Source organism: Rhinatrema bivittatum, unplaced genomic scaffold (assembly GCF_901001135.1).
Source record: "Rhinatrema bivittatum unplaced genomic scaffold, aRhiBiv1.1, whole genome shotgun sequence".
Classification (NCBI taxonomy): domain Eukaryota; kingdom Metazoa; phylum Chordata; class Amphibia; order Gymnophiona; family Rhinatrematidae; genus Rhinatrema; species Rhinatrema bivittatum.
Genome location: NW_021820466.1, coordinates 347,876 through 371,683, shown reverse-complemented (window position 1 = coordinate 371,683; position 23,808 = coordinate 347,876). Strand labels below are relative to the sequence as shown.

The following is a 23,808-nucleotide window of genomic DNA, read 5'->3' as shown; positions in this document are numbered from 1 at the left end:
GTCACGTTTTTATTTAATTAGGATGGAAAAAGGTACAGAAGCGTAAAGGAGCTGTGAGGGTGTAAGTGTGCAGGAATGGGAGAGCTGACCTAACACGCGTTGAAAGATCAGGACCTGTGGCCTGCAAAGAGCTTACAGAATGGCAACTGACGCGCTCTCACCCTGGAAAGGAGAAATGCGCCATCCCCTTCCCTTGCTCTCTGTCATGGCTGCCCAAGACCTCCGATTACGAAACATAAAGGCCACCCCATGTGTGAGGGATGTGAGTGTGGACGTGCGAGTGTGCTACGACCTCTGGCACTGAGTACCAAACCTCTCTCACGTGCACTTCTTTCACTTCAGTCCTCCTCTCTCTTTCGCTCTCACTTCCCCGTCTCCTTGCTAGCCCCCTCTCCCTTCTGAGCAGTCACACCTCCATCCAGCCCCTTTCCAGAATGATTATAACTGGACTTTGATGTAACTCTCTGCTTATTCCAGGGCAGGCTGACTGAACATAGAGCACTCTTATCCGGAGAAGAGACCCTGCTGTAGGTAATAAGGCACCCAGGCAGTCCTCAGACTAATTGGAAAGGTCAGTGTCCTTGTCTTGGAATCTCTTCTTTTACAGAACAGATAATTAGTAACGCGCTAATGACTTTCCATTTCTTCACTAAATCTCCTTTCGCTTTTCATGCTAAAGCCTCCCTTTCTGTTACGGGTACGTGGAGGTCTTAACTCCTGAGTCAGTCCTGGAGGGGTCAGGACTCTCCGTGGGCAATGATGCTGTGTATTGGCCCTCACCCAGATCCCTTCTTCAGTGGCCCTCGGTGTGGTCTGTGAAGCCCGTGTGGTCCTCAGCTTTCCATCGCTTCACTGCTGGCCCAATACAGGGGTCACAGCCCTGCAGAGAGCCTGCCGTCTGTAATGTGAGCACAAAGCTGCCTCTGCCCTTCTTATCATCTCTTGCTAATTATTAATAAAATGGGGCCAGGCTGCTGGGAGGGGGATGGGGTGAATCAGCCTTTATTGCATGGACAGTAAGCATTACAGATAAAATAGTGCTCGCTGCCAGCTCAGCGCTTTCTCCTTTGGCTGATGCTTGCAGACTCCCAGTCAGGGTGAGGCTGCCAGGGAAGTCTGAGACGTCTGCTCTGTGGTGCAAACTGGAGTGACGGCCTCAGGGGCCCCTGCACCATGGCTGAGAACAAACCTCAGTCACCACCAGGTGGAACGCTCTCCCTGACACAGTCACGTTTTTATTTAATTAGGATGGAAAAAGATACAGAAGCGTAAAGGAGCTGTGAGGATATAAATCTGTGGCCGCACCATGGCTGAGAACAAACCTCAGTCACTGCCAGGTGGCACGCTCTCCCTGACACAGTCACGTTTTTATTTAATTAGGATGGAAAAAGGTACAGAAGCGTAAAGGAGCTGTGAGGTTATAAATCCGTGGCCGCACCACGGCTGAGAACAAACCTCAGTCACTGCCTGGTGGCACGCTCTTCCTGACACAGTCACGTTTTTATTTAATTAGGATGGAAAAAGATACAGAAGCGTAAAGGAGCTGTGAGGATATAAATTTGTGGCCGCACCACGGCTGAGAACAAACCTCAGTCACTGCCAGGTGGCACGCTCTTCCTGGCACAGTCACATTTTTATTTAATAAACTTGGAAAAAGGTACAGGAGCTGTGAGGGTGTAAGTGTGCAGGAATGGGAGAGCTGACCTAACACGCGTTGAAAGATCAGGACCTGTGGCCTGCAAAGAGCTTACAGAATGGCAACTGACGCGCTCTCACCCTGGAAAGGAGAAATGCGCCATCCCCTTCCCTTGCTCTCTGTCAGGGCTGCCCAAGTCCTCCGATTACGATAACATAGTCTGGGTAAAACAAATAATCATGGGTGTAGCTTGCTAATTGTGGCGGTTACTTCCCCTACTACCCCTAACTAATCAAGCTTGATATTTCACTTGGATGCAGCTCCATCACTGCTCTCTACATTAATGGTGGGGGTGGAAGGGAAATAGAACCAAAGAGCCAAGAGAAACAGATAAGTATGAGGAAAAATGTGTGAAGCTTGCTGGGCAGACTGGATGGGCCGTTTGGTCTTCTTCTGCCGTCATTTCTATGTTTCTATGTTTCTATAAAGGCCACCCCATGTGTGAGGGATGTGAGTGTGGACGTGCGAGTGTGCTACGACCTCTGGCACTGAGTACCAAACCTCTCTCACGTGCACTTCTTTCACTTCAGTCCTCCTCTCTCTTTCGCTCTCACTTCCCCGTCTGCTTGCTACCCCCCTCTCCCTTCTGAGCAGTCACACCTCCATCCAGCCCCTTTCCAGAATGATTATAACTGGACTTTGATGTAACTCTCTCCTTATTCCAGGGCAGACTGACTGAACATAGAGCACTCTTATCCGGAGAAGAGACCCTGCTGTAGGTAATAAGGCACCCAGGCGGTCCTCAGACTAACTGGAAAGGTCAGTGTCCTTGTCTTGGAATCTCTTCTTTTACAGAACAGATAATTAGTAACGCGCTAATGACTTTCCATTTCTTCACTAAGTCTCCTTTCGCTTTTCATGCTAAAGCCTCCCTTTCTGTTACGGGTACGTGGAGGTCTTAACTCCTGAGTCAGTCCTGGAAGGGTCAGGACTCTCCGTGGGCAATGATGCCGTGTATTGGCCCTCACCCTGATCCCTTCTTCAGTGGCCCTCGGTGTGGTCTGATGCCGTGTATTGGCCCTCACCCAGAACCCTTCTTCAGTGGCCCTCGGTGTGGTCTGATGCCGTGTATTGGCCCTCACCCAGATCCCTTCTTCAGTGGCCCTCGGTGTGGTCTGATGCCGTGTATTGGCCCTCACCCAGAACCCTTCTTCAGTGGCCCTCGGTGTGGTCTGATGCCGTGTATTGGCCCTCACCCAGATCCCTTCTTCAGTGGCCCTCGGTGTGTTCTGATGCCATGTATTGGCCCTCACCCAGATCCCTTCTTCAGTGGCCCTCGGTGTGGTCTGATGCCGTGTATTGGCCCTCACCCAGATCCCTTCTTCAGTGGCCCTCGGTGTGTTCTGATGCCATGTATTGGCCCTCACCCAGATCCCTTCTTCAGTGGCCCTCGGTGTGGTCTGATGCCGTGTATTGGCCCTCACCCAGATCCCTTCTTCAGTGGCCCTCGGTGTGTTCTGATGCCATGTATTGGCCCTCACCCAGATCCCTTCTTCAGTGGCCCTCGGTGTGGTCTGATGCCGTGTATTGGCCCTCACCCAGATCCCTTCTTCAGTGGCTCTCGGTGTGGTCTGATGCCGTGTATTGGCCCTCACCCAGATCCCTTCTTCAGTGGCCCTCGGTGTGTTCTGATGCCGTGTATTGGCCCTCACCCAGATCCCTTCTTCAGTGGCTCTCGGTTTGGTCTGATGCCGTGTATTGGCCCTCACCCAGATCCCTTCTTCAGTGGCCCTCGGTGTGTTCTGATGCCATGTATTGGCCCTCACCCAGATCCCTTCTTCAGTGGCCCTCGGTGTGGTCTGATGCCGTGTATTGGCCCTCACCCAGATCCCTTCTTCAGTGGCTCTCGGTGTGGTCTGATGCCGTGTATTGGCCCTCACCCAGATCCCTTCTTCAGTGGCCCTCGGTGTGTTCTGATGCCGTGTATTGGCCCTCACCCAGATCCCTTCTTCAGTGGCTCTCGGTTTGGTCTGATGCCGTGTATTGGCCCTCACCCAGATCCCTTCTTCAGTGGTCCTCGGTGTGCTCTGTGAAGCCCGTGTGATCCTCAGCTTTCCATCGCTTCACTGCTGGCCCAATACAGGGGTCACAGCCCTGCAGAGAGCCTGCCGTCTGTAATGTGAGCACAAAGCTGCCTCTGCCCTTCTTATCATCTCTTGCTAATTATTAATAAAATGGGGCCAGGCTGCTTGGAGGGGGTTGGGGTGAATCAGCCTTTATTGCATGGACAGTAAGCATTACAGATAAATAGTGCTCGCTGCCAGCTCAGCGTTTTCTCCTCTGGCTGATGCTTGCAGACTCCCAGTCAGGGTGAGGCTGCCAGGGAAGTCTGAAGATGTCTGCTCTGTGGTGCAAACTGGAGTGACGGCCTCAGGGACCCCTGCAGAGGAGCTCCAGAATCAGTTTCAATTTGCATAAATCTGTGGCCGCACCACGGCTGAGAACAAACCTCAGTCGCTGCCGGGTGGCCCCAGGTACTAAGGACGCTAGGATCACAGAATCAGGAGACTCCCAGTGACAGGTGACATAAAACCTCCCTCAGAAGAAGCAGGGAGTCCCTCAGCTGCTGAGAGTCCCCGTGGCAGTGTCACTTCCAGCCCCAGGTACTAAGGACGCTACGATCTCAGAATCAGGAGACTCCCAGTGACAGGTGACATAAAACCTCCCTCAGAAGGAGCAGGGAGTCCCTCAGCTGCTGAGAGTCCCTGTGGCAGTGTCACTTCCAGCCCCAGGTACTAAGGACACTAGGATCACAGAATCAGGAGACTCCCAGTGACAGGCGACATAAAACCTCCCTCAGAAGAAGCAGGGAGTCCCTCAGCTGCTGAGAGTCCCCGTGGCAGTGTCACTTCCAGCCCCAGGTACTAAGGAAGCTACGATCTCAGAATCAGGAGACTCCCAGTGACAGGCGACATAAAACCTCCCTCAGAAGAAGCAGGGAGTCCCTCAGCTGCTGAGAGAGTCCCCGTGGCAGTGTCACTTCCAGCCCCAGGTACTAAGGACGCTAGGATCACAGAATCAGGAGACTCCCAGTGACAGGCGACATAAAACCTCCCTCAGAAGGAGCAGGGAGTCCCTCAGCTGCTGAGAGTCCCTGTGGCAGTGTCACTTCCAGCCCCAGGTACTAAGGACGCTAGGATCACAGAATCAGGAGACTCCCAGTGACAGGCGACATAAAACCTCCCTCAGAAGGAGCAGGGAGTCCCTCAGCTGCTGAGAGTCCCCGTGGCAGTGTCACTTCCAGCCCCAGGTACTAAGGAAGCTAAGATCACAGAATCAGGAGACTCCCAGTGACAGGCGACATAAAACCTCCCTCAGAAGAAGCAGGGAGTCCCTCAGCTGCTGAGAGAGTCCCCGTGGCAGTGTCACTTCCAGCCCCAGGTACTAAGGACGCTAGGATCACAGAATCAGGAGACTCCCAGTGACAGGCGACATAAAACCTCCCTCAGAAGGAGCAGGGAGTCCCTCAGCTGCTGAGAGAGTCCCCGTGGCAGTGTCACTTCCAGCCCCAGGTACTAAGGACGCTAGGATCACAGAATAAGGAGACTCCCAGTGACAGGCGACATAAAACCTCCCTCAGAAGGAGCAGGGAGTCCCTCAGCTGCTGAGAGTCCCCGTGGCAGTGTCACTTCCAGCCCCAGGTACTAAGGACGCTAGGATCACAGAATAAGGAGACTCCCAGTGACAGGCGACATAAAACCTCCCTCAGAAGGAGCAGGGAGTCCCTCAGCTGCTGAGAGTCCCCGTGGCAGTGTCACTTCCAGCCCCAGGTACTAAGGAAGCTAAGATCACAGAATCAGGAGACTCCCAGTGACAGGCGACATAAAACCTCCCTCAGAAGGAGCAGGGAGTCCCTCAGATGCTGAGAGTCCCCGTGGCAGTGTCACTTCCAGCCCCAGGTACTAAGGACGCTAGGATCACAGAATCAGGAGACTCCCAGTGACAGGTGACATAAAACCTCCCTCAGAAGGAGCAGGGAGTCCCTCAGCTACTGAGAGTCCCAGTGGCAGTGTCACTTCCAGCCCCAGGTACTAAGGATGCTAGGATCACAGAATCAGGAGACTCCCAGTGACAGGTGACATAAAACCTCCCTCAGAAGGAGCAGGGAGTCCCTCAGCTGCTGAGAGTCCCCGTGGCAGTGTCACTTCCAGCCCCAGGTACTAAGGACGCTAGGATCACAGAATCAGGAGACTCCCAGTAACAGGTGACATAAAACCTCCCTCAGAAGAGCAGGGAGTCCCTCAGCTGCTGAGAGTCCCCGTGGCAGTGTCACTTCCAGCCCCAGGTACTAAGGACGCTAGGATCACAGAATCAGGAGACTCCCAGTGACAGGTGACATAAAACCTCCCTCAGAAGGAGCAGGGAGTCCCTCAGCTACTGAGAGTCCCCGTGGCAGTGTCACTTCCAGCCCCAGGTACTAAGGATGCTAGGATCACAGAATCAGGAGACTCCCAGTGACAGGTGACATAAAACCTCCCTCAGAAGGAGCAGGGAGTCCCTCAGCTGCTGAGAGTCCCCGTGGCAGTGTCACTTCCAGCCCCAGGTACTAAGGACGCTAGGATCACAGAATCAGGAGACTCCCAGTAACAGGTGACATAAAACCTCCCTCAGAAGAGCAGGGAGTCCCTCAGCTGCTGAGAGTCCCCGTGGCAGTGTCACTTCCAGCCCCAGGTACTAAGGACGCTAGGATCACAGAATCAGGAGACTCCCAGTGACAGGTGACATAAAACCTCCCTCAGGAGGAGCAGGGAGTCCCTCAGCTGCTGAGAGTCCCCGTGGCAGTGTCACTTCCAGCCCCAGGTACTAAGGACGCTAGGATCACAGAATCAGGAGACTCCCAGTGACAGGCGACATAAAACCTCCCTCAGAAGGAGCAGGGAGTCCCTCAGCTGCTGAGAGTCCCCGTGGCAGTGTCACTTCCAGCCCCAGGTACTAAGGACGCTACGATCACAGAATCAGGAGACTCCCAGTGACAGGTGACATAAACCCCCCCTCAGAAGGAGCAGGGAGTCCCTCAGCTGCTGAGAGTCCCCGTGGCAGTGTCACTTCCAGCCCCAGGTACTAAGGACGCTACGATCACAGAATCAGGAGACTCCCAGTGACAGGTGACATAAAACCTCCCTCAGAAGGAGCAGGGAGTCTCCCAGCTCCTCCAGGCTTGGTTCCCTGAGTCGCAGGGCTTGTAATCTCCTTCATGTTACGTTTGGGATAAATTGTGTCCGTCCTTGATGCTGGGAGCACCGGGATCTTGGGACAAGAAACAAGCGCACAGGGGAGTCACAGAGCAGGAGCGTAAGCAACCTCTGGAGATCAGCTTTATCGCCCTGTCTGTCTCTTGCTGTCTCTCTCTATTTGGGTCAATGCAGGTTTCTGAAGTCTAAACCACACAGGTCATCTTTAGCACCATGGGTTAAAACCATGTCCACCTTTACCACCAGGGAGTGATGGTAGCCAAGCAGTTTTCTGCACATGGCTTGCAATGGAGAGTGCATGGTAGCCGTCTCTGTCTTCGTGCTTGGCCATCATGTTATAGTATCCAGTAGCCAGCTCTAGCTGCACACACCATTACCATGGTAGCCCTTTCTAGTTCTGTACATGGCTATCAATGTAGAATGCATGGTAGTCCTCTCATAGCTATCACCATTGCTTGCACGGTAGCCACTGGACTTTCACTTGCGCTTTGATTACTGTTGGGCTCTGCCGTCAGTACTGAATGGGTCACAGCTCAATGATTATCAGATTAATGGGGAATGAGCCACTGTCTCATTCTGAAAGGAAGACCTGGGTGAGATCCTTCAGAGGTGAAATGTCTCACTGTTATCGACGTCTGCTGCTCCCAGTGCATCCCTGTCACTCCTTTCTTCTTTATCTCTCTCACTCTCTACATCTCTCTCCTGCTCCCTCTCTCTCGCTCTACCATGGCCCCACCTTCCTTTGGAGGGGGCCAGGCTTGGCTTCCCAGCAACCACAGACCTCTCCAGCAGAGCCCGCCTCCTGCCACCACTGCCTGCCCACACCCTAACTGTGATCTGGATGCTGTGCACCATGGGAAATGTAGTCCTGAAGGCCACGTAGTCTCTGAATTATATTACCCATGATTCATAGCATCCTGGTCACACCTGAAAAACCCATTAGGACTTCACTTTTGACTCATCCATCTCCCCACAGGCTTCATGGTGGCTCACACCAGAATCAACCCAATTCTGGGTTCTGGGTAATTATAAAATGCAGCCCCTGAAGCTCTGATTGCAGCTCTTAAAGGCTGTTTGTACTCGGGCTGCAGGAACAGACACACAAAAGGATCATTGGACATTACAATTTGCAGACATAGCTGGCTAAGTAAGATAGATGGATAGGAAGCAATGCTGTACTGCTGAATATCCCCAAATGTGTCACTACTTAGCAGGATAAGTCTGAATACTGCTGCTTATCCAGGCGACCGCTGAACGTAGCTGGATATACAGAGGCTGCCACTTAACCGGATGAGTAGGATTTGAATATTGACCTCCAAATGTCTAAGCACAGATAGATGGCCACTATGAAAGTGGCTGGGGTGGAGTCACGTCCTCGGGTCAGGCGCTATCAGAAGTGCCGTCCCACATTGGAAGCTCCGAGATAGTTATTAATAGGATAGACCTGAACTGCAGCCTGTGTAGGGCCAAGTAATCCTCGGCTGTGCAACTCACTGCCCCACTTAGGTGCATTAAACAGATGCATCCCGGTTCCTCTGTGCAGAATCGTGCAGCATCGCGCTGGGACGCACCCCCGCAGCTGGAGGCTCTGTCCCCCCCACAATGTGTTTTGAATCTGGCCACAGACAGTGATGTAATGTCAGGGGAGCGGGTGGGATTATCTTCTTGTTCCGATCATTTAAAACCCAAGAAACCCCTGTTCTTCCTTCAGACCCGGTCCTGGCCTGCTGTGAGCTTCCTGTCACCCCCAAGCCGTCACGTGAAGTGGGAGCAGAAGTCCCTGTTCAAAGCAAGCATCCTCATGGGTGGTAAACCATCGTACCATGGATATTACTGCAAGAACTGTGATTTTGACCTAAAGCCAGGTTGGCAGCGTGGGGAAAAGACGGGCGACATGTTACACGATGGGAATGAAAACAGCTATTATCTCTGCAACAGCTGCCTGAACAAGAAAAATGAGGCCTGCCGAGCGCAACAGGCTGCGGCAAAGAAAACAGAAATGAGGAGGAAGGAGGCCACGGAGAGGGAGAAGATGCAGGCAGAGCACCAGAAGAAGCGAGAGGAGGAGGAGGAGAAGGAGAAGGAGAAGGAGCGAGAGGAAGAACAGGGCAAGTCCAGAGAGTAGGGAGAGGCAGAAGATGCAGGCAGAGCACCAGAAGAAGCGAGAGGAGGAGGAGGAGAAGGAGAAGGAGCGAGAGGAAGAACAGGGCAAGTCCAGAGAGTAGGGAGAGGCAGAAGAGCAGCTACCAATCCAACGGTGACCCCCGGTGGCCCTGAAGGGCTTCTTCTCACCCAGGTCTTCCCTTCCTGCTCTTGGGGACTTGGTTCACCAGATAGAGATCCCAGGGACGGAGGCAGAATTACCCGCTCTCGCCACGTTTTAGCCTTCTTCCCTGTGAGCAAACTCTCCTCCTCAGACCCTCACGTCTCTGCGTCTGCCTCCCCCCCCCCCCCCCCCCCCCATAAGTTTGTAAGCATTCATCCAACTTCATTCAGATTTGTTCCAGCAACATTTTACTGCCCAATGACCCCTGACTCGCCCGTTTCACAGGATCCACTTATCTTTTTTCATTTCCTATAGAAAACCAGGCCTCGGAGGCCACAGCACATCGTGATGTCATCAACCATTTTTAAAGCTGCCCTGCCATTGGTCAGTGCTTGTGGCCACCAGCTGACTCCATTTCTTGCCTCATTTCCTATAAGAAAAGAGAAAAAAAAAAAAGGTTTCTAGTGTTTAATTAAGTGATTATGTGGAAATTTACCTAACAAACACGGTCACAATGAGCTGCAAATTTCTGTGCCGAAGAAGGAAAGGAGACATTAGGACATATTCACACATCTCCTGGTTGCAGGACAGACTGATCCAATCCCGGTTCTGCCCCCAGGACTGGATCAGGCTGCCCTGTAAAGCAATACAATTAATTAAAAGGAAGCAGTCAGCAAAGCGAGAGACAGAGAGAGGAGGCTCCCGGGGGACCGTCCACAGGTGACGTCACGCTCCGAGGGGGGGGGCGGGTTTGGAGATTCGTGACAAAGTGTGACGCAAGGGGAGTGGGGGGTGATTTCATGCCAACATAGCCTGACGTCGTTTATGGACGGCGCTTACATGAATGGGGTGCAGGGGGGTGGAAGGGGCTGCGCATCACCAGAAAATACGGCCCAGGTTCCCGGGCAGGCCAGGCCCAAGGGGTCAGCAGGATAGAAATGCAGCAGCAGCTAATGGCGGAGCCCACTGGCAGACTGGTTTTCAGGATCTCCAGCATGAACATGCACGATATTCGCTGCGGATATCCTGAAAGCCCGACTGGTGGTGGGGGGCTGGGGGGGTCTTCAGGACAGGCATAGGGACCCCTGCCCAAGGCTTGCAGCACACACACAGCTGATACCTGGCCTGCTTCCTATATTACTGTCTCCCTCCCTCTCCTCGCACTGCTTCCTATATTACTGTCTCCCTCCCTCTCCTCACACTGCTTCCTATATTACTGTCTCCCTCCCTCTCCTCGCACTGCTTCCTATATTACTGTCTCCCTCCCTCTCCTCACACTGCTTCCTATATTACTGTCTCCCTCCCTCTCCTCGCACTGCTTCCTATATTCATGTCTCCCGCCCTCTCCTCGCACTGCTTCCTATATTACTGTCTCCCTCCCTCTCCTCGCACTGCTTCCTATATTACTGTCTCCCTCCCTCTCCTCGCACTGCTTCCTATATTACTGTCTCCCTCCCTCACCTCGCACTGCTTCCTATATTACTGTCTCCCTCCCTCTCCTCACACTGCTTCCTATATTACTGTCTCCCTCCCTCTCCTCGCACTGCTTCCTATATTACTGTCTCCCTCCCTCACCTCGCACTGCTTCCTATATTACTGTCTCCCTCCCTCTCCTCGCACTGCTTCCTATATTAATGTCTCCCTCCCTCACCTCGCACTGCTTCCTATATTACTGTCTCCCTCCCTCTCCTCGCACTGCTTCCTATATTACTGTCTCCCTCCCTCTCCTCGCACTGCTTCCTATATTACTGTCTCCCTCCCTCTCCTCGCACTGCTTCCTATATTAATGTCTCCCTCCCTCACCTCGCACTGCTTCCTATATTAATGTCTCCCTCCCTCTCCTCACACTGCTTCCTATATTACTGTCTCCCTCCCTCTCCTCGCACTGCTTCCTATATTACTGTCTCCCTCCCTCACCTCGCACTGCTTCCTATATTACTGTCTCCCTCCCTCTCCTCGCACTGCTTCCTATATTAATGTCTCCCTCCCTCTCCTCGCACTGCTTCCTATATTACTGTCTCCCTCCCTCACCTCGCACTGCTTCCTATATTACTGTCTCCCTCCCTCTCCTCGCACTGCTTCCTATATTAATGCCTCCCTCCCTCTCCTCGCACTGCTTCCTGTATTAATGTCTCCCTCCCTCTCCTCGCACTGCTTCCTGTATTGTCTCCCTCCCTCTCCTCGCACTGCTTCCTATATTACTGTCTCCCTCCCTCTCCTCGCACTGCTTCCTATATTAATGTCTCCCTCCCTCTCCTCGCACTGCTTCCTATATTAATGTCTCCCTCCCTCTCCTCGCACTGCTTCCTTTATTACTGTCTCCCTCCCTCCCCTCACACTGCTTCCTATATTAATGTCTCCCTCCCTCTCCTCGCACTGCTTCCTTTATTACTGTCTCCCTCCCTCCCCTCGCACTGCTTCCTATATTAATGTCTCCCGCCCTCTCCTTGCACGTGTACTGCCCCCTCCTCTCATGCTCATTCTCACCTCTCTGGTGATCCTGGGGTGCTCTGCTCAGGAAGGAGGATTATAAATCTGATTTTTGTCTCTGCCTGTTGCACGTTGGGGTACAGCAGTGGCACCGATAACTCTTGTACAATAACCTATGCCTGTGATGATGATTTACGCTGCTTGATTCCAATAAAAGCTTTCACAGTCTCCAAAGTATCCCATTGCTCTGAGAAACAGCCAAGTGCACACAAAACAGAACCAAAGTGGTGAAGTTACTGAGATTCACAGTGCCGACTGGAAGAGAACAGAGATTCTAGCAGCAGCAGATAAAATAGGAGTGGGGCTCTATAGAGAAATATCTGAGTGCCAAAGCAACCTGGTACCCAGGATTTGACAAGCCTGGATCTAAACAGGTACCATAGCTAGCAAGGCTGTTGCCCAAACATTCAGCCTTCTAAGTCCCATGACCAAACCACCAACCCGGGGTATCCATGCTCCTTACTTTACTCTCATGGAGGCTGAAACCATGTCCTCTTGTTCGAGAACATTCTTTCTTCTGAAAAAGGTTTGCCTGGGAAGAAGAATTAGGCAAGGGAAGACAGAAACAGATAGGGGGCAGGTGAAGAGAAACCTGGGGGTGAAGGGGGGTGGAAAAGGACAGGGTGCCTGCCAAGAAAAGGAGGTGCTAAGGCCTCTGTGTAGGAGGTGGGTGAGACCTCGACTGGAGGCCATACTTCCAAAATAATACAGCCAAGGTGGAGATGGTGCAGGAAAGGCTACCAAAATGCTACAGAGTCTCAATCAAAAGCCATAGGAGATGAAACTTAAGGACCTAAACAGATTATTTATTTATTTAAAATCTTTTCTATACCGTCGCTAAGTTAAATACCATCGCAATGGTTTACATGTAGGCACATATTTAATGTAGGTAAGTGTACTATAGTGCATTCTAACAGGTGCCGTCAAAGGTTCGGTTACAATATATCATTAGACATAGTCATTTAGCAAAGTAGTTCATGACCAATTGTACCAAGGTACTTACATGGGTAGTTTTATCACACATAGTATTATAGTTAAGCTTATTGTGGTTTAGACTTCATAGACTAATCTACTGTACAGTCCTAAGGACTGTGTGTCGGTGCCTTTCTGTCTTTTCCTGAATATGATAGAGAACTTCAGATCCTGAAAGATGCACATCAGATACAAGAAGGAAAGAAGGTTCTAGAACAAGAGGTCATGGTACAAGCTCCAAGAGGTCACAGTCAGGAGGAACATGAGAAAATATTTATTCATGGAAAGGGTGGTGGGGGCACAGAATGGCCTCCCAGAGGAGGTGGTAGAGACACAATTCAGATAAGCCTGGGACAGGCACAGAGGCTCCCTCATGGTGAAGAAGTGAGCAGAAAGCCAGAGATCAGCTGGGATCTGTGGCATTGCAGCAGGAAGGAAACTGAGCAGAGACTAGATACAGAGGTAATTATCTTTTTGTAGCAGGTCCCCCATTTTGGTGCTTTATCCTAGACTGGGGGTGCTACGGGTCCAGGTTCAGATCCGGACAGGAAGGAAGATTTCTCCTCTGGCATTATCCACCACAATCTAATTAAATAATCTGCAGGGAAGCAACAATCAAAACAATAGGGAGAAACCAGGAGGCCCAAAAGAGCCCCTCCATCCCCTAGTAAGTCCCAAAGGGGGTGAGAATGTAGAAGCAGCACACTTGTGTTCAAATGAAAAAGTCTTTACTGCAACTTGAAAAGGATGATCCAAACCACAATACCAAAAATGAGAAACAGCATGAGGAGTATGATCACAATGACTTCTGCATCTTAGATGTTAGCTCCATTATCCATGGAGGAAATGTTCTCACCCTGTAGCGTTGGGTAACTGGAATGGGGTTCCAGCCTAAAGTCAATCAAAGAATATCCCCAAACACAAAAACTGCAGGGAAACAACCACCAAGAAAAAAAACATCCAAACTCTACTTTGGTCAAATGTTTAAACTTCTTCCTCAACTGAGAAAATTCTCGATAAGGGTTAGCCCCCCTTGAGTCCTTATCTCAAAAATATCACTCTTTCTTCTTCTGTTTGCTTCGGCAACAAGATCCTTATCCCAGTCCTTGGGGATCCCAGGGGGTCCACCCTTCTCTTCAGCGTGGTCACATTCAGAAGTCCATCAGTGTCCAAATATGAAAAATGATGAGCAGAGGCCCATCCAATAAATATTACTCAATCTTCTCTTGAGACTTCAGTCCTCTACTTTAGGATCCTGGGGGGAGACTGAAATCCTGAAGGGATCTCTTTCTCCTAAACTGAAATCCCGGGAAGATCTCCTACTCTTCCAACAACTTGTTTGAGATCCTTGGGAATCTCCAGCAGTTCTCCCCACCAGCTCCATGGGATTATATATCCCAAATGCCACCCCCCCAAAAAGGTGGGGTTTATAGCAATGGAAAGAATTCTAAAATACAAAACTCCTCCTACTATCCCTAGCTTGAAAATCACTGGGGAAATATTAGTGACTGGCGAAGCCTGGTCACATCTTTAAACATAAAAGATACTGGGTCGGCGCCAGCAGCAGCAGCCTCCACCTGCAATGGGAAAAAGGAAGCAAGTTCAAAGAAAACTAAAGGTTCCAGGTCTGAGCCCTGCTGTGACCTGGCAGAAATGCACCACTGACCAGATAAGCCCTGCTTCTGGCTCTCCTCTGCCAGTGTATTCTGTGCCTCTATAAGGTAATATAATGTCTTCCCAGAAATCAGGCAGGATAAGAACATTCACTGGGTGTGGACAGAGATCCAGGGGCTGAAAGAGCTTACAATATAGGGTCTGGTAGATTCTGTACCACAAGAGATATTCATTTTCTCTCTAATTCCTGCACAAGTAATTGTTACCCTGCCTTTTCTTGATTCCCCTATACCAAGGCTATAAGTTAATGCACTTGAGCCATCTAGGGAGTTTAGGCAATGAAACGCTGCATCAGGGAGCTTAAATAGCAAAATAATTGGCTTAACTACTTGTTATATAACCCTACTGTATACATCAAACAAAAAATGATATAAACACATTCCAAGAAATGTTTATTTATGAAAATACGCAATACACAAAACCACAGTATAAAACATATCAACCATACATACAAACACTCAACACACACAAGATACCAGCAACATTCATACAGATATAAAAAAACAATGTATCCAGCAGTAGAGATGTGAATCGTGTGATCGATCGTCTTAACGATCGATTTCGGCTGGGAGGGGGAGGGAATCGGATCGTCGCAGTTTGGGTTTTTTAAATATCGTGTAAATCGAAAACCGGCACACTAAAACATCCCTAAAACCCACCCCGACCCTTTAAAATAAATCCCCCACCCTCCCGAACCCCCCAAAATGCCTTAAATTACCTGGGGTCCAGTGGGGGGAGGGGAAGGGGGAGGGCGGGAAAACCGGCACACTAAAACAACCCTAAAACCCACCCGACCCTTTAAAATAAATCCCCCACCCTCCCGAACCCCCCCAAAATGCCTTAAATTACCTGGGGTCCAGAGGAAGGGTCCCGGTGTGATCTTTTACTCTCGGACCTCCGGTGCGTTGTAGAAATGGCGCCGGCACTACCTTTGCCTTGTCATATGACAGGTCAAAGGTAGTGCCGGCGCCATTTTGTTTTTTTGTCCCCCGACGTCAGGAGCATAGGAGATCGCTCTCAGACCCCCCGCTGGACTCCCAGGGACTTTTGGCCAGCTTGGGGGGCCTCCTGACCCCACAAGACTTGCCAAAAGTTCAGCGGGGGTCCAGAACGACCTCCTGCAGTCGAATCGTGTTGCCTTACGGCCGGCGCCATTTTGCGCAAAATGGCGCCGGCCGTAAGGCAACACGATTCGACTGCAGGAGGTCGTTCCGGACCCCCACTGAACTTTTGGCAAGTCTTGTGGGGGTCAGGAGGCCCCCCCAAGCTGGCCAAAAGTCCCTAGGGGTCCAGCGGGGGTCCGGGAGCGATCTCCTGCCGCGAATCATTTTTCCATATGGAAAAACGATTTGCGTGCAGGAAGTCATTCCGGACCCCCGCTGGACTTTTGGCAAGTCTTGTGGGGGTCAGGAGGCCCCCCCAAGCTGGCCAAAAGTCCCTGGGGGTCCAGCGGGGGTCCGGGAGCGATCTCCTATGCTCCTGCCGTCAGGGGACAAAAAAACAAAATGGCGCCGGCGCTACCTTTGCCCTGTCATATGACAGGTCAAAGGTAGCGCCGGCGCCATTTCTACAATGCACAGGAGGTCCAAGAGTAAAAGATCACACTGGGACCCTTCCTCTGGACCCCAGGTAATTTAAGGCATTTTGGGGGGGTTCGGGAGGGTGGGGGATTTATTTTAAAGGGTCGGGGTGGGTTTTAGGGTTGTTTTAGTGTGCCGGTTTTCCCGCCCTCCTCCTTCCCCTCCCCCTTCCCCCAATTTACGATTTTTTGACGATAAATCGTGGGAATTGTTATTGTATCACGGCTCTAATGATTTTTGACAATTTAAAATATATCGGACGATATTTTAAATCGTCAAAAAACGATTCACATTCCTATCCAGCAGAACATCATACATTAAACGTTTGAAGGGATGGATGGGAAGGTGATATGTAAGAGATGAGGCAAGGAACAACATAAAAATGTTGAAGGATGAGAGAAAGAATGAGATGGGGAAAGAAATAAGATGGAAGTGAAGGAAAGAAAATGCAACCGCAGAGAAAGAGGAAATTTCAAAAACAGTGAAACAGAAAATAAAAAGAATGACATAATAAAAATGGCTTTATGGTTGATTTTGTACTTTTAGGCCAATAGAAATCCTCATCTTACCTAATCTAAGACCCAGCGAGATGGCAGGGTCAGAAGGTGCGATCGAGATGGCGACTCTTGGACGTCCCTTTCAACTGGGCATGCTCTACGACTGCCGCAATGACTCACTTGTCCCAGGTACCAAACATGCATTAACAAGCTTCTCCTAGGCACCAACCAATGATGCACTTTTTCCAGGTACCAACCAGTGACTTGCTTCTTCTAGATACTGAACCTGCAATGACTTGCGTCTCCCAGGTTCAAACCAATGATTCGATTCTCCCAGGTACTGAACATGGAATGACTCACTTCTCCCAGGTAGCAACCAATAACTTGCTTCTCTTAGGTACCAAACATGCAACAACAAGCTTCTCCCAGGTACAACCAATGATTCACTTCTCCCAGGTATCAAACATGCAATAACAAACTTCTCCCAGGTACAACCAATGATTCACTTCTCCCAGGTATCAAACATGCAACAACAAGCTTCTCCCAGGTACAACCAATGATTCAATTCTCCCAGGTATCAAACATGCAACAACAAGCTTCTCCCAGGTACAACCAATGATTCACTTCTCCCAGGTATCAAACATGCAATAACAAACTTCTCCCAGGTACAACCAATGATTCACTTCTCCCAGGTATCAAACATGCAACAACAAGCTTCTCCCAGGTACAACCAATGATTCAATTCTCCCAGGTATCAAACATGCAACAACAAGCTTCTCCCAGGTACAACCAATGATTCACTTCTCCCAGGTATCAAACATGCAATAACAAACTTCTCCCAGGTACAACCAATGATTCACTTCTCCCAGGTATCAAACATGCAACAACAAGCTTCTCCCAGGTACAACCAATGATTCAATTCTCCCAGGTATCAAACATGCAACAACAAGCTTCTCCCAGGTACAACCAATGACTCACTTCTCCCAGGTATCAAATCTGCAATAACAAACTTCTCCCAGGTACAACCAATGATTCACTTCTCCCAGGTATCAAACATGCAATAACAAACTTCTCCCAGGTACAACCAATGACTCACTTCTCCCAGGTATCAAACCTGCAATAACAAACTTCTCCCAGGTACAAACATTGACTCACTTCTCCCAGGTATCAAACATGCAATAACAAGTTCTCCCAGATACAACCAATGACTCACTTCTCCCAGCAACCAACCAATGACTCACTTATTCCAGGTACCAAACATGCAATAACAAGCTTCTCCCAGGTACAACCAATAACTCACTTCTCCTAGGTACCAAACATGCAATTACAAGCTTCTCCCAGGTACAACCAATGATTCACTTCTCCCAGGTATCAAACATGCAATAACAAACTTCTCCCAGGTACAACCAATGATTCACTTCTCCCAGGTATCAAACATGCAACAACAAGCTTCTCCCAGGTACAACCAATGATTCAATTCTCCCAGGTATCAAACATGCAACAACAAGCTTCTCCCAGGTACAACCAATGATTCAATTCTCCCAGGTATCAAACATGCAACAACAAGCTTCTCCCAGGTACAACCAATGATTCAATTCTCCCAGGTATCAAACATGCAACAACAAGCTTCTCCCAGGTACAACCAATGACTCACTTCTCCCAGGTATCAAATCTGCAATAACAAACTTCTCCCAGGTACAACCAATGATTCACTTCTCCCAGGTATCAAACATGCAATAACAAACTTCTCCCAGGTACAACCAATGACTCACTTCTCCCAGGTATCAAACCTGCAATAACAAACTTCTCCCAGGTACAAACATTGACTCACTTCTCCCAGGTATCAAACATGCAATAACAAGTTCTCCCAGATACAACCAATGACTCACTTCTCCCAGCAACCAACCAATGACTCACTTATTCCAGGTACCAAACATGCAATAACAAGCTTCTCCCAGGTACAACCAATAACTCACTTCTCCTAGGTACCAAACATGCAATTACAAGCTTCTTCCAGGTACCAACCAATGATTTGCTTCTCCCAAGAACCAAATGTGAACTGACTCACTTCCCACAGGTCCCAACCAATGACTCACTTCTCCCAGGTATTAAACATGCATTAACAAGCTTCTCCCAGGTACAACCAATGATTCACTTCTCCCAGGTACCAAACATGCAATGACATGCTTCTTTCAGGTACCAAACATGCATAGATACTCTTCCTCCAGGAAACAACCAATGACTTGCTTCTCTCAGGTACTGAACATTCCTCCTGGTACCAATGGTTCGCTTCTCCCAGGTACCAAACATGCAATGATATGCATTTTCCAGTATCAAGCACACCACTGTGCGAGGAAGACTCAGAGTATACTAACTTCACTGTATAGAGGTAGGGTATTTTGAGGCGGGGGGGGGGGGGTGTCAGGATGTAGTGACTTTAGTGTGTGGGTGGGTTGGGTGACTTATTGAGGGTGGGCTGGCTCAGGGTATGCTAACTTCAGCATGTGGGGATAGGATGTCTCAGGGCATGCTGATTTCAGTGAGTGGGAATGGGGTGACTTATGAGGGACTGGGCTGGCTCACGGTGGGCTGACTTTAGTATGTGAGCGGGGTATGTTATTGAGGTGGGAGGGATGTCTCAGGGCGTGCTGATTTCAGTGTGTGGGGGTGGACTATCTTGGTGTATGGTTTCTGTTTTGTTTGTTGCTTACAGTGAGGTTGATTTGTATCATGGAATTTCTTGTAACAATATTCTTCTCCTCAAATGTAATTCGTTTAACTGAATATAATTTAATGGGTGAAATGTGTCCATTACAGAGAGTGTATAGTTCTTGTGCTGCCTGCTAGCCTACTCTTCCAAACTGATCTGGAAAGTTAATTGAGAATATCATAGTCCGTTTTTCCACCAGGATAAAGTGATGTTATTTGAATTGATTATTTCACTATTTATTTTAAAGATTTGTATCCCACACTACCTTGCTCTTTATCAGGGTTTATGCATTTAACTGAACTTAAATCATTGTTTAGTTTTGTTTTTTAATACTTGTTTTACCTCTTATTGCTTTTATTGTTGTTCTCATTTTATTGTATATTGTTTAGTTTTATTTGTTTAATGTAATTTTGATTCATTTTTTTTGTACATCACCTTAACTGTAAAGCATAGTGATTCTTCAAATCAAAAAACTAAACTAGCTACAATCCTAGGCAGGTAACATAATAACACACATAATAAAAGTATACATTTCACATGGTTAAAAGTCGCAGACAACTTAGAACATGAGCATCACTCTATGACTATAGTACTACTGCTGTGAGTGCAGGTGGTAACATTACTCTTGAACTTTGTATTCTAGGGATTACTCTGTGGAATATCGATTCATTGGTGAAGGACAGTCAACCGAAGCCGGAGTCAGAGTACCAGATCATAGCCTCTGACTCTACAGAGGCAAAGTCTTCAGCCCTGAATGTGTCTGCTTCCCTGGAGGCCAGCGTCTTGGGGGGTTTAATCTCCATAAAGGGTTCAGCTAAGTTTATGAATGACAAGAAGACTTCTAAACATCAAGCCCGAGTCACACTGCAGTACAGAGCAACCACCAAGTTTGAGCAGCTCACCATGAGAGATCTAGGGGCAGGAAATGTGACCTATCCCTATGTGTTTGAGCAGGGCATAGCTACTCATGTCATCACTGGAGTGCTGTATGGTGCCCAGGCATTCTTCATCTTTGACCAAGAGGTCAACTCCAGTGAGGCATATCAAGAAATACAGGGCAGCCTACAAGCAACAATTAAGATGATTCCTTTGGTTTCTATTAGTGGTGAAGCAGAACTTCAGCTGTCAGAGAAGGAAAGAGTCAATGCGCAGAAGTTCAGCTGCCGCTTCTATGGTGACTTTGCCCTGGAGAAGAACCCGGTGACATTCCAGGATGCCTTGGCAGTTTACGCCAATCTACCCAAGCTGATGGGAGAGAATGGGGAGAACGCAGTGCCCATGAGGGCCTGGCTGTACCCACTGAATAAAATCAACACAGCAGCTGCTAGACTGGTGCAAGAGATCAGCGTGAGCCTCGTCCGCCGAGCCCGCGATACGTTGGACCAGCTGGTGGAGTATGACATGCAGTGCAATGACCTGATGAAAGACTGTGACACTCTGCCGTTTCAAGCACCGAAGAAAAAAATCCAACTTTTCAAATCTAGGTGTCAAGAGTACCAATTAGTTTGTCAGAAAAAATTCTGCGAATTGCTGCCAGATATTCGTGGGGGAGGGAAAGAGGAAAGTGCCCTTGTGGATATCATGAAAAGCCGGGAAGAATCACCTTTCTGTGATCACACATTGACTGAATGGATAGAGGAAAAGGACAATGAACTGACTGCCGTGAAGACCTACCTTGAGCGCATGAAAGACATTACCATCCTTCCATCTAAAAGTGCATTGACTAAAACAGTGCTGAATCCAGAAGCAAAGTGGGTGGTTGGGTTCATGTTCACATCACTCAAGAAACAAGACCCTCAGCTGGAGTCAATGAAGACCTATCTCTCCCCTGAGCTTGGTGAGAAGGAACAGGATAAGACAAGAAAAACAGAAGCCTGGTATCATTCCACTGACTCTGTGCAACACACAGCTTACCAGTTCTTGACTTTTGCCAGTGCCAACAAGAATGCAGAGAAAACAAAGTTTGTTGTTGCTTCGGTGCTTGATGAGATAAACCCAGGAGCCTCCATCTACCTTTATGAGAATGGAAAGCTCAGCTCCCATAAGTTTCAACCACCCTCCAAACCAGGTCGCCCCCTGGTTTCTGCAAAAACCCATGACAGCATAACCCTAGAATTGATACCACCCGAATATGGTGCCTCGTGGGTTGAGAAATATAGGATAGAGTACAAGTGCAGAGAAACTATGTGGGTAGCTGTGGACACAGAAGCGCTATTGAAAGAATTCACCATGTCAAACTTAAAAGCTAATTTTTGCTATGATTTTAGGTGTACTGCAGCAAGCAAGATTGGAGTGAGTTTGCCCAGTGAGGTGATGGCAAGTGTCAAGACACATCCTACAAGCCCACCAACAGAAGTCTTAAAGCACCAAGCAGAGCCCTCATCAATAACCATAACCTGGTGCACACCTAGTGTTATTGGAGATGGAGCAGTTATTAGCCAGTACTGGGTTGAATTTAAAGAATTTGATTCTGGAGCATGCTGGAATGGAAAACATGCAAGTGGTAGATTCTGTCAGACCACCCTGGAGGACCTCAAACCTGGCACTGCCTACCAAATTAGAGTCATTGCAAAGTGTGGAGAAGATGGCAACAGTTTGCCTAGTATAGAGGTGATGATAACAACCCCAAAAGAAGGCAAAACGTTGAGACTGGCAGAACAATTGTTAAAAGAAAGTGTCCTTCTGTCTACAGGTCAGCCCTCTGTTTATAATCTCTCCCTTCGGGAAGAGAAGATAGAAGAGAGTGCTGACCATCGGTTCTTCAGAGTTGGGGATGCCACTGTTAGTCGCAAGAATAAGGTGATTATGATGGTAGGGGCCACAGGTTCTGGGAAAACAACCCTTATTAATGGGTTGGTCAACTATGTCTTAGGAGTGGAGTGGGAAGACAATTTCCGCTTCAAGCTTATCAATGAAGGCAGCAGTAAATCTCAGGCAGAAAGTCAAACTTCGTTTGTGGCAGCCTATCAACTCAATTACCAGGAGGGCTTCAAGGTTCCTGTCTCCCTGACCATCATTGACACACCTGGGTTTGGAGACACCAGGGGGATTGAGCGAGACAAAGAGATCATGAAGCAAATCCATGTGTTTTTCTCTAAGCTGAAATATGTGGACCACATCGATGCTATCTGCTTTTTGGTGCAGGCCTCTTTGGCTCGCTTAACCCACTCCCAAAAGTACATTTTTGACTCTGTCTTGTCTGTTTTTGGGAATGACATCAAAGACAACATTCAAATTCTTGTCACCTTTGCAGACAGACAGACACCTGCTGTACTAGAGGCCCTTTTGCAAGCTCAGGTTCCTTGTCCAATGAACACAAAAGGGAAACCCATACATTACAAGTTTAACAACTCTGCCATCTTTACCAACAATAGGAAACCTGAAAAAACTCCTAACAGCTCTGAAGAAGAGGATGAGGATGATGAGGAAGAAGGAAGCAGGTTTGATAAGATGGTTTGGAAGATGGGCACCAGCAGCCTGAATAAGTTTTTTGCTGTGCTGGATAAGATAGAAAGCAAAAGCCTTCAGCTGACAAAGGAGGTTCTTGAAGAGCGTAAAAGGTTGGAGCAGCTTCTAGAGAGGTTGCAGCCTGACCTCAAGGCTGGCATTGCCCAGCTGGAGGTTATTAAAAGGAAGAAGGATATTGTAGAAAGACAACGGAAAGTTTTAGAGGATAACATGGAGGACGGTGACAAAGTGGAGGAAGAAAACGTAAAGGAGAACATTGACTCAAAATGTGCCACAAACTGTCCTCTGTGCCAAGTGTCCTGCCACTTCCCTTGCGAGCTGCCCAGTGATGATAACACAGAGTATTGCGCGGCCATGGATTACTCTGGGCAGTGTGTGGTGTGCCCTGGTAAGTGCCCCTGGAAAGTTCATCTGCATCAGAATTTTATGTGGATCATCAAGAGAAGGACATTTAAAAGCAGTGCGGGCACAGAGAACATGATCGAGATGGTCCAGAAAGATGTAACATCCAAAATGAATGAGCTGGAGGCCCTGGAGAAGGAATATGCTGAAGCAGAAGCGAATGTCATTAAGAAGATTGAAGAGTCTTCTCAGTGCCTGAAACGGCTGGAGAAGATTGCCCTGAAGTCCAACCCCCTCTCCACACCAGAGTACATAGAGCTGCTCATCACCACGGAGAAGCAGGAAGCCAAGCCAGGGTATGAGAAGAGGATCGAGGCCCTGCTGGAGGTCAAGGAACAGGCCATCCTCATCTCAAAAATTGTGAATGGGGAGAAGCTGCTTCCAAGTGAGGAAGAAATATATGAGAAGAACAAGGAGAGACTGCAAAAGATTGCCCTGTCTTTCCAGAAACGTTTATTGGTGATCAACGCATGGAAGAAACACGGAGTGAAGAAATGAAGGACTTTGGGTCATGCTAAGAGTGAGAAAGCGCTGTGTTCTTTCACACCTCTTTGTAGTTTAGCTTCCATGCAATATAATATTCAGTTGACTAAACTGGAACAAAAACTAATTTGAACACAGTGTGGTAGCTAAATAATAAAGTAAAATCAATTTACCAATATAAAATATCACCCAAAAATCAAGATAAATGTTTAAAAAGCCATAGTTCTAGGTGTTTTAAAAAAATATTTCTGGACAGTCTGTGTTCCGTTTTCCCCATCCAGCACCGTGAGTATCCGCTGTGACTTATACACCTGCAGGAACAGGAAGAGCGTGCAGCTGGTAGCAAGGACCTTCATCCATGCCTTATCTAAAGTCCTC

At 48.7% G+C, this 23,808-nt stretch overlaps 1 protein-coding gene and 1 long non-coding RNA gene across 2 annotated transcripts; both read left to right on the top strand.

The window, feature by feature from the left end:
• Window positions 1-401: 401 nt before the first annotated feature.
• On the top strand, window positions 402-8,838 carry LOC115081651. The gene is made up of 3 exons (XR_003853849.1): window positions 402-571; window positions 2,362-2,455; window positions 8,600-8,838. It is a non-coding gene; the product is annotated as an uncharacterized LOC115081651 (long non-coding RNA).
• Window positions 8,839-8,887: 49 nt separating this feature from the next.
• Window positions 8,888-23,445, top strand: LOC115081641. The gene is made up of 3 exons (XM_029586064.1): window positions 8,888-9,009; window positions 16,417-16,556; window positions 19,721-23,445. Exons 1-3 carry the CDS (start codon window positions 8,888-8,890, stop codon window positions 23,443-23,445), a joined length of 3,987 nt encoding a protein of 1,328 aa, XP_029441924.1.
• Window positions 23,446-23,808: the final 363 nt, after the last annotated feature.

What these genes read in the sequence shown, in the direction of transcription:
- LOC115081641 (XM_029586064.1), top strand. Translation starts at nt 8,888, where the DNA reads ATGAGGAGGAAGGAGGCCACGGAGAGGGAGAAGATGCAGGCAGAGCAC. An exon ending in GAACAGGGCAAGTCCAGAGA is followed by an intron (nt 9,010 to 16,416) that starts GTAGGGAGAGGC and finishes TTGTACTTTTAG; the next exon opens with GCCAATAGAAATCCTCATCT. An exon ending in CAATGACTCACTTGTCCCAG is followed by an intron (nt 16,557 to 19,720) that starts GTACCAAACATG and finishes TTTGTATTCTAG; the next exon opens with GGATTACTCTGTGGAATATC.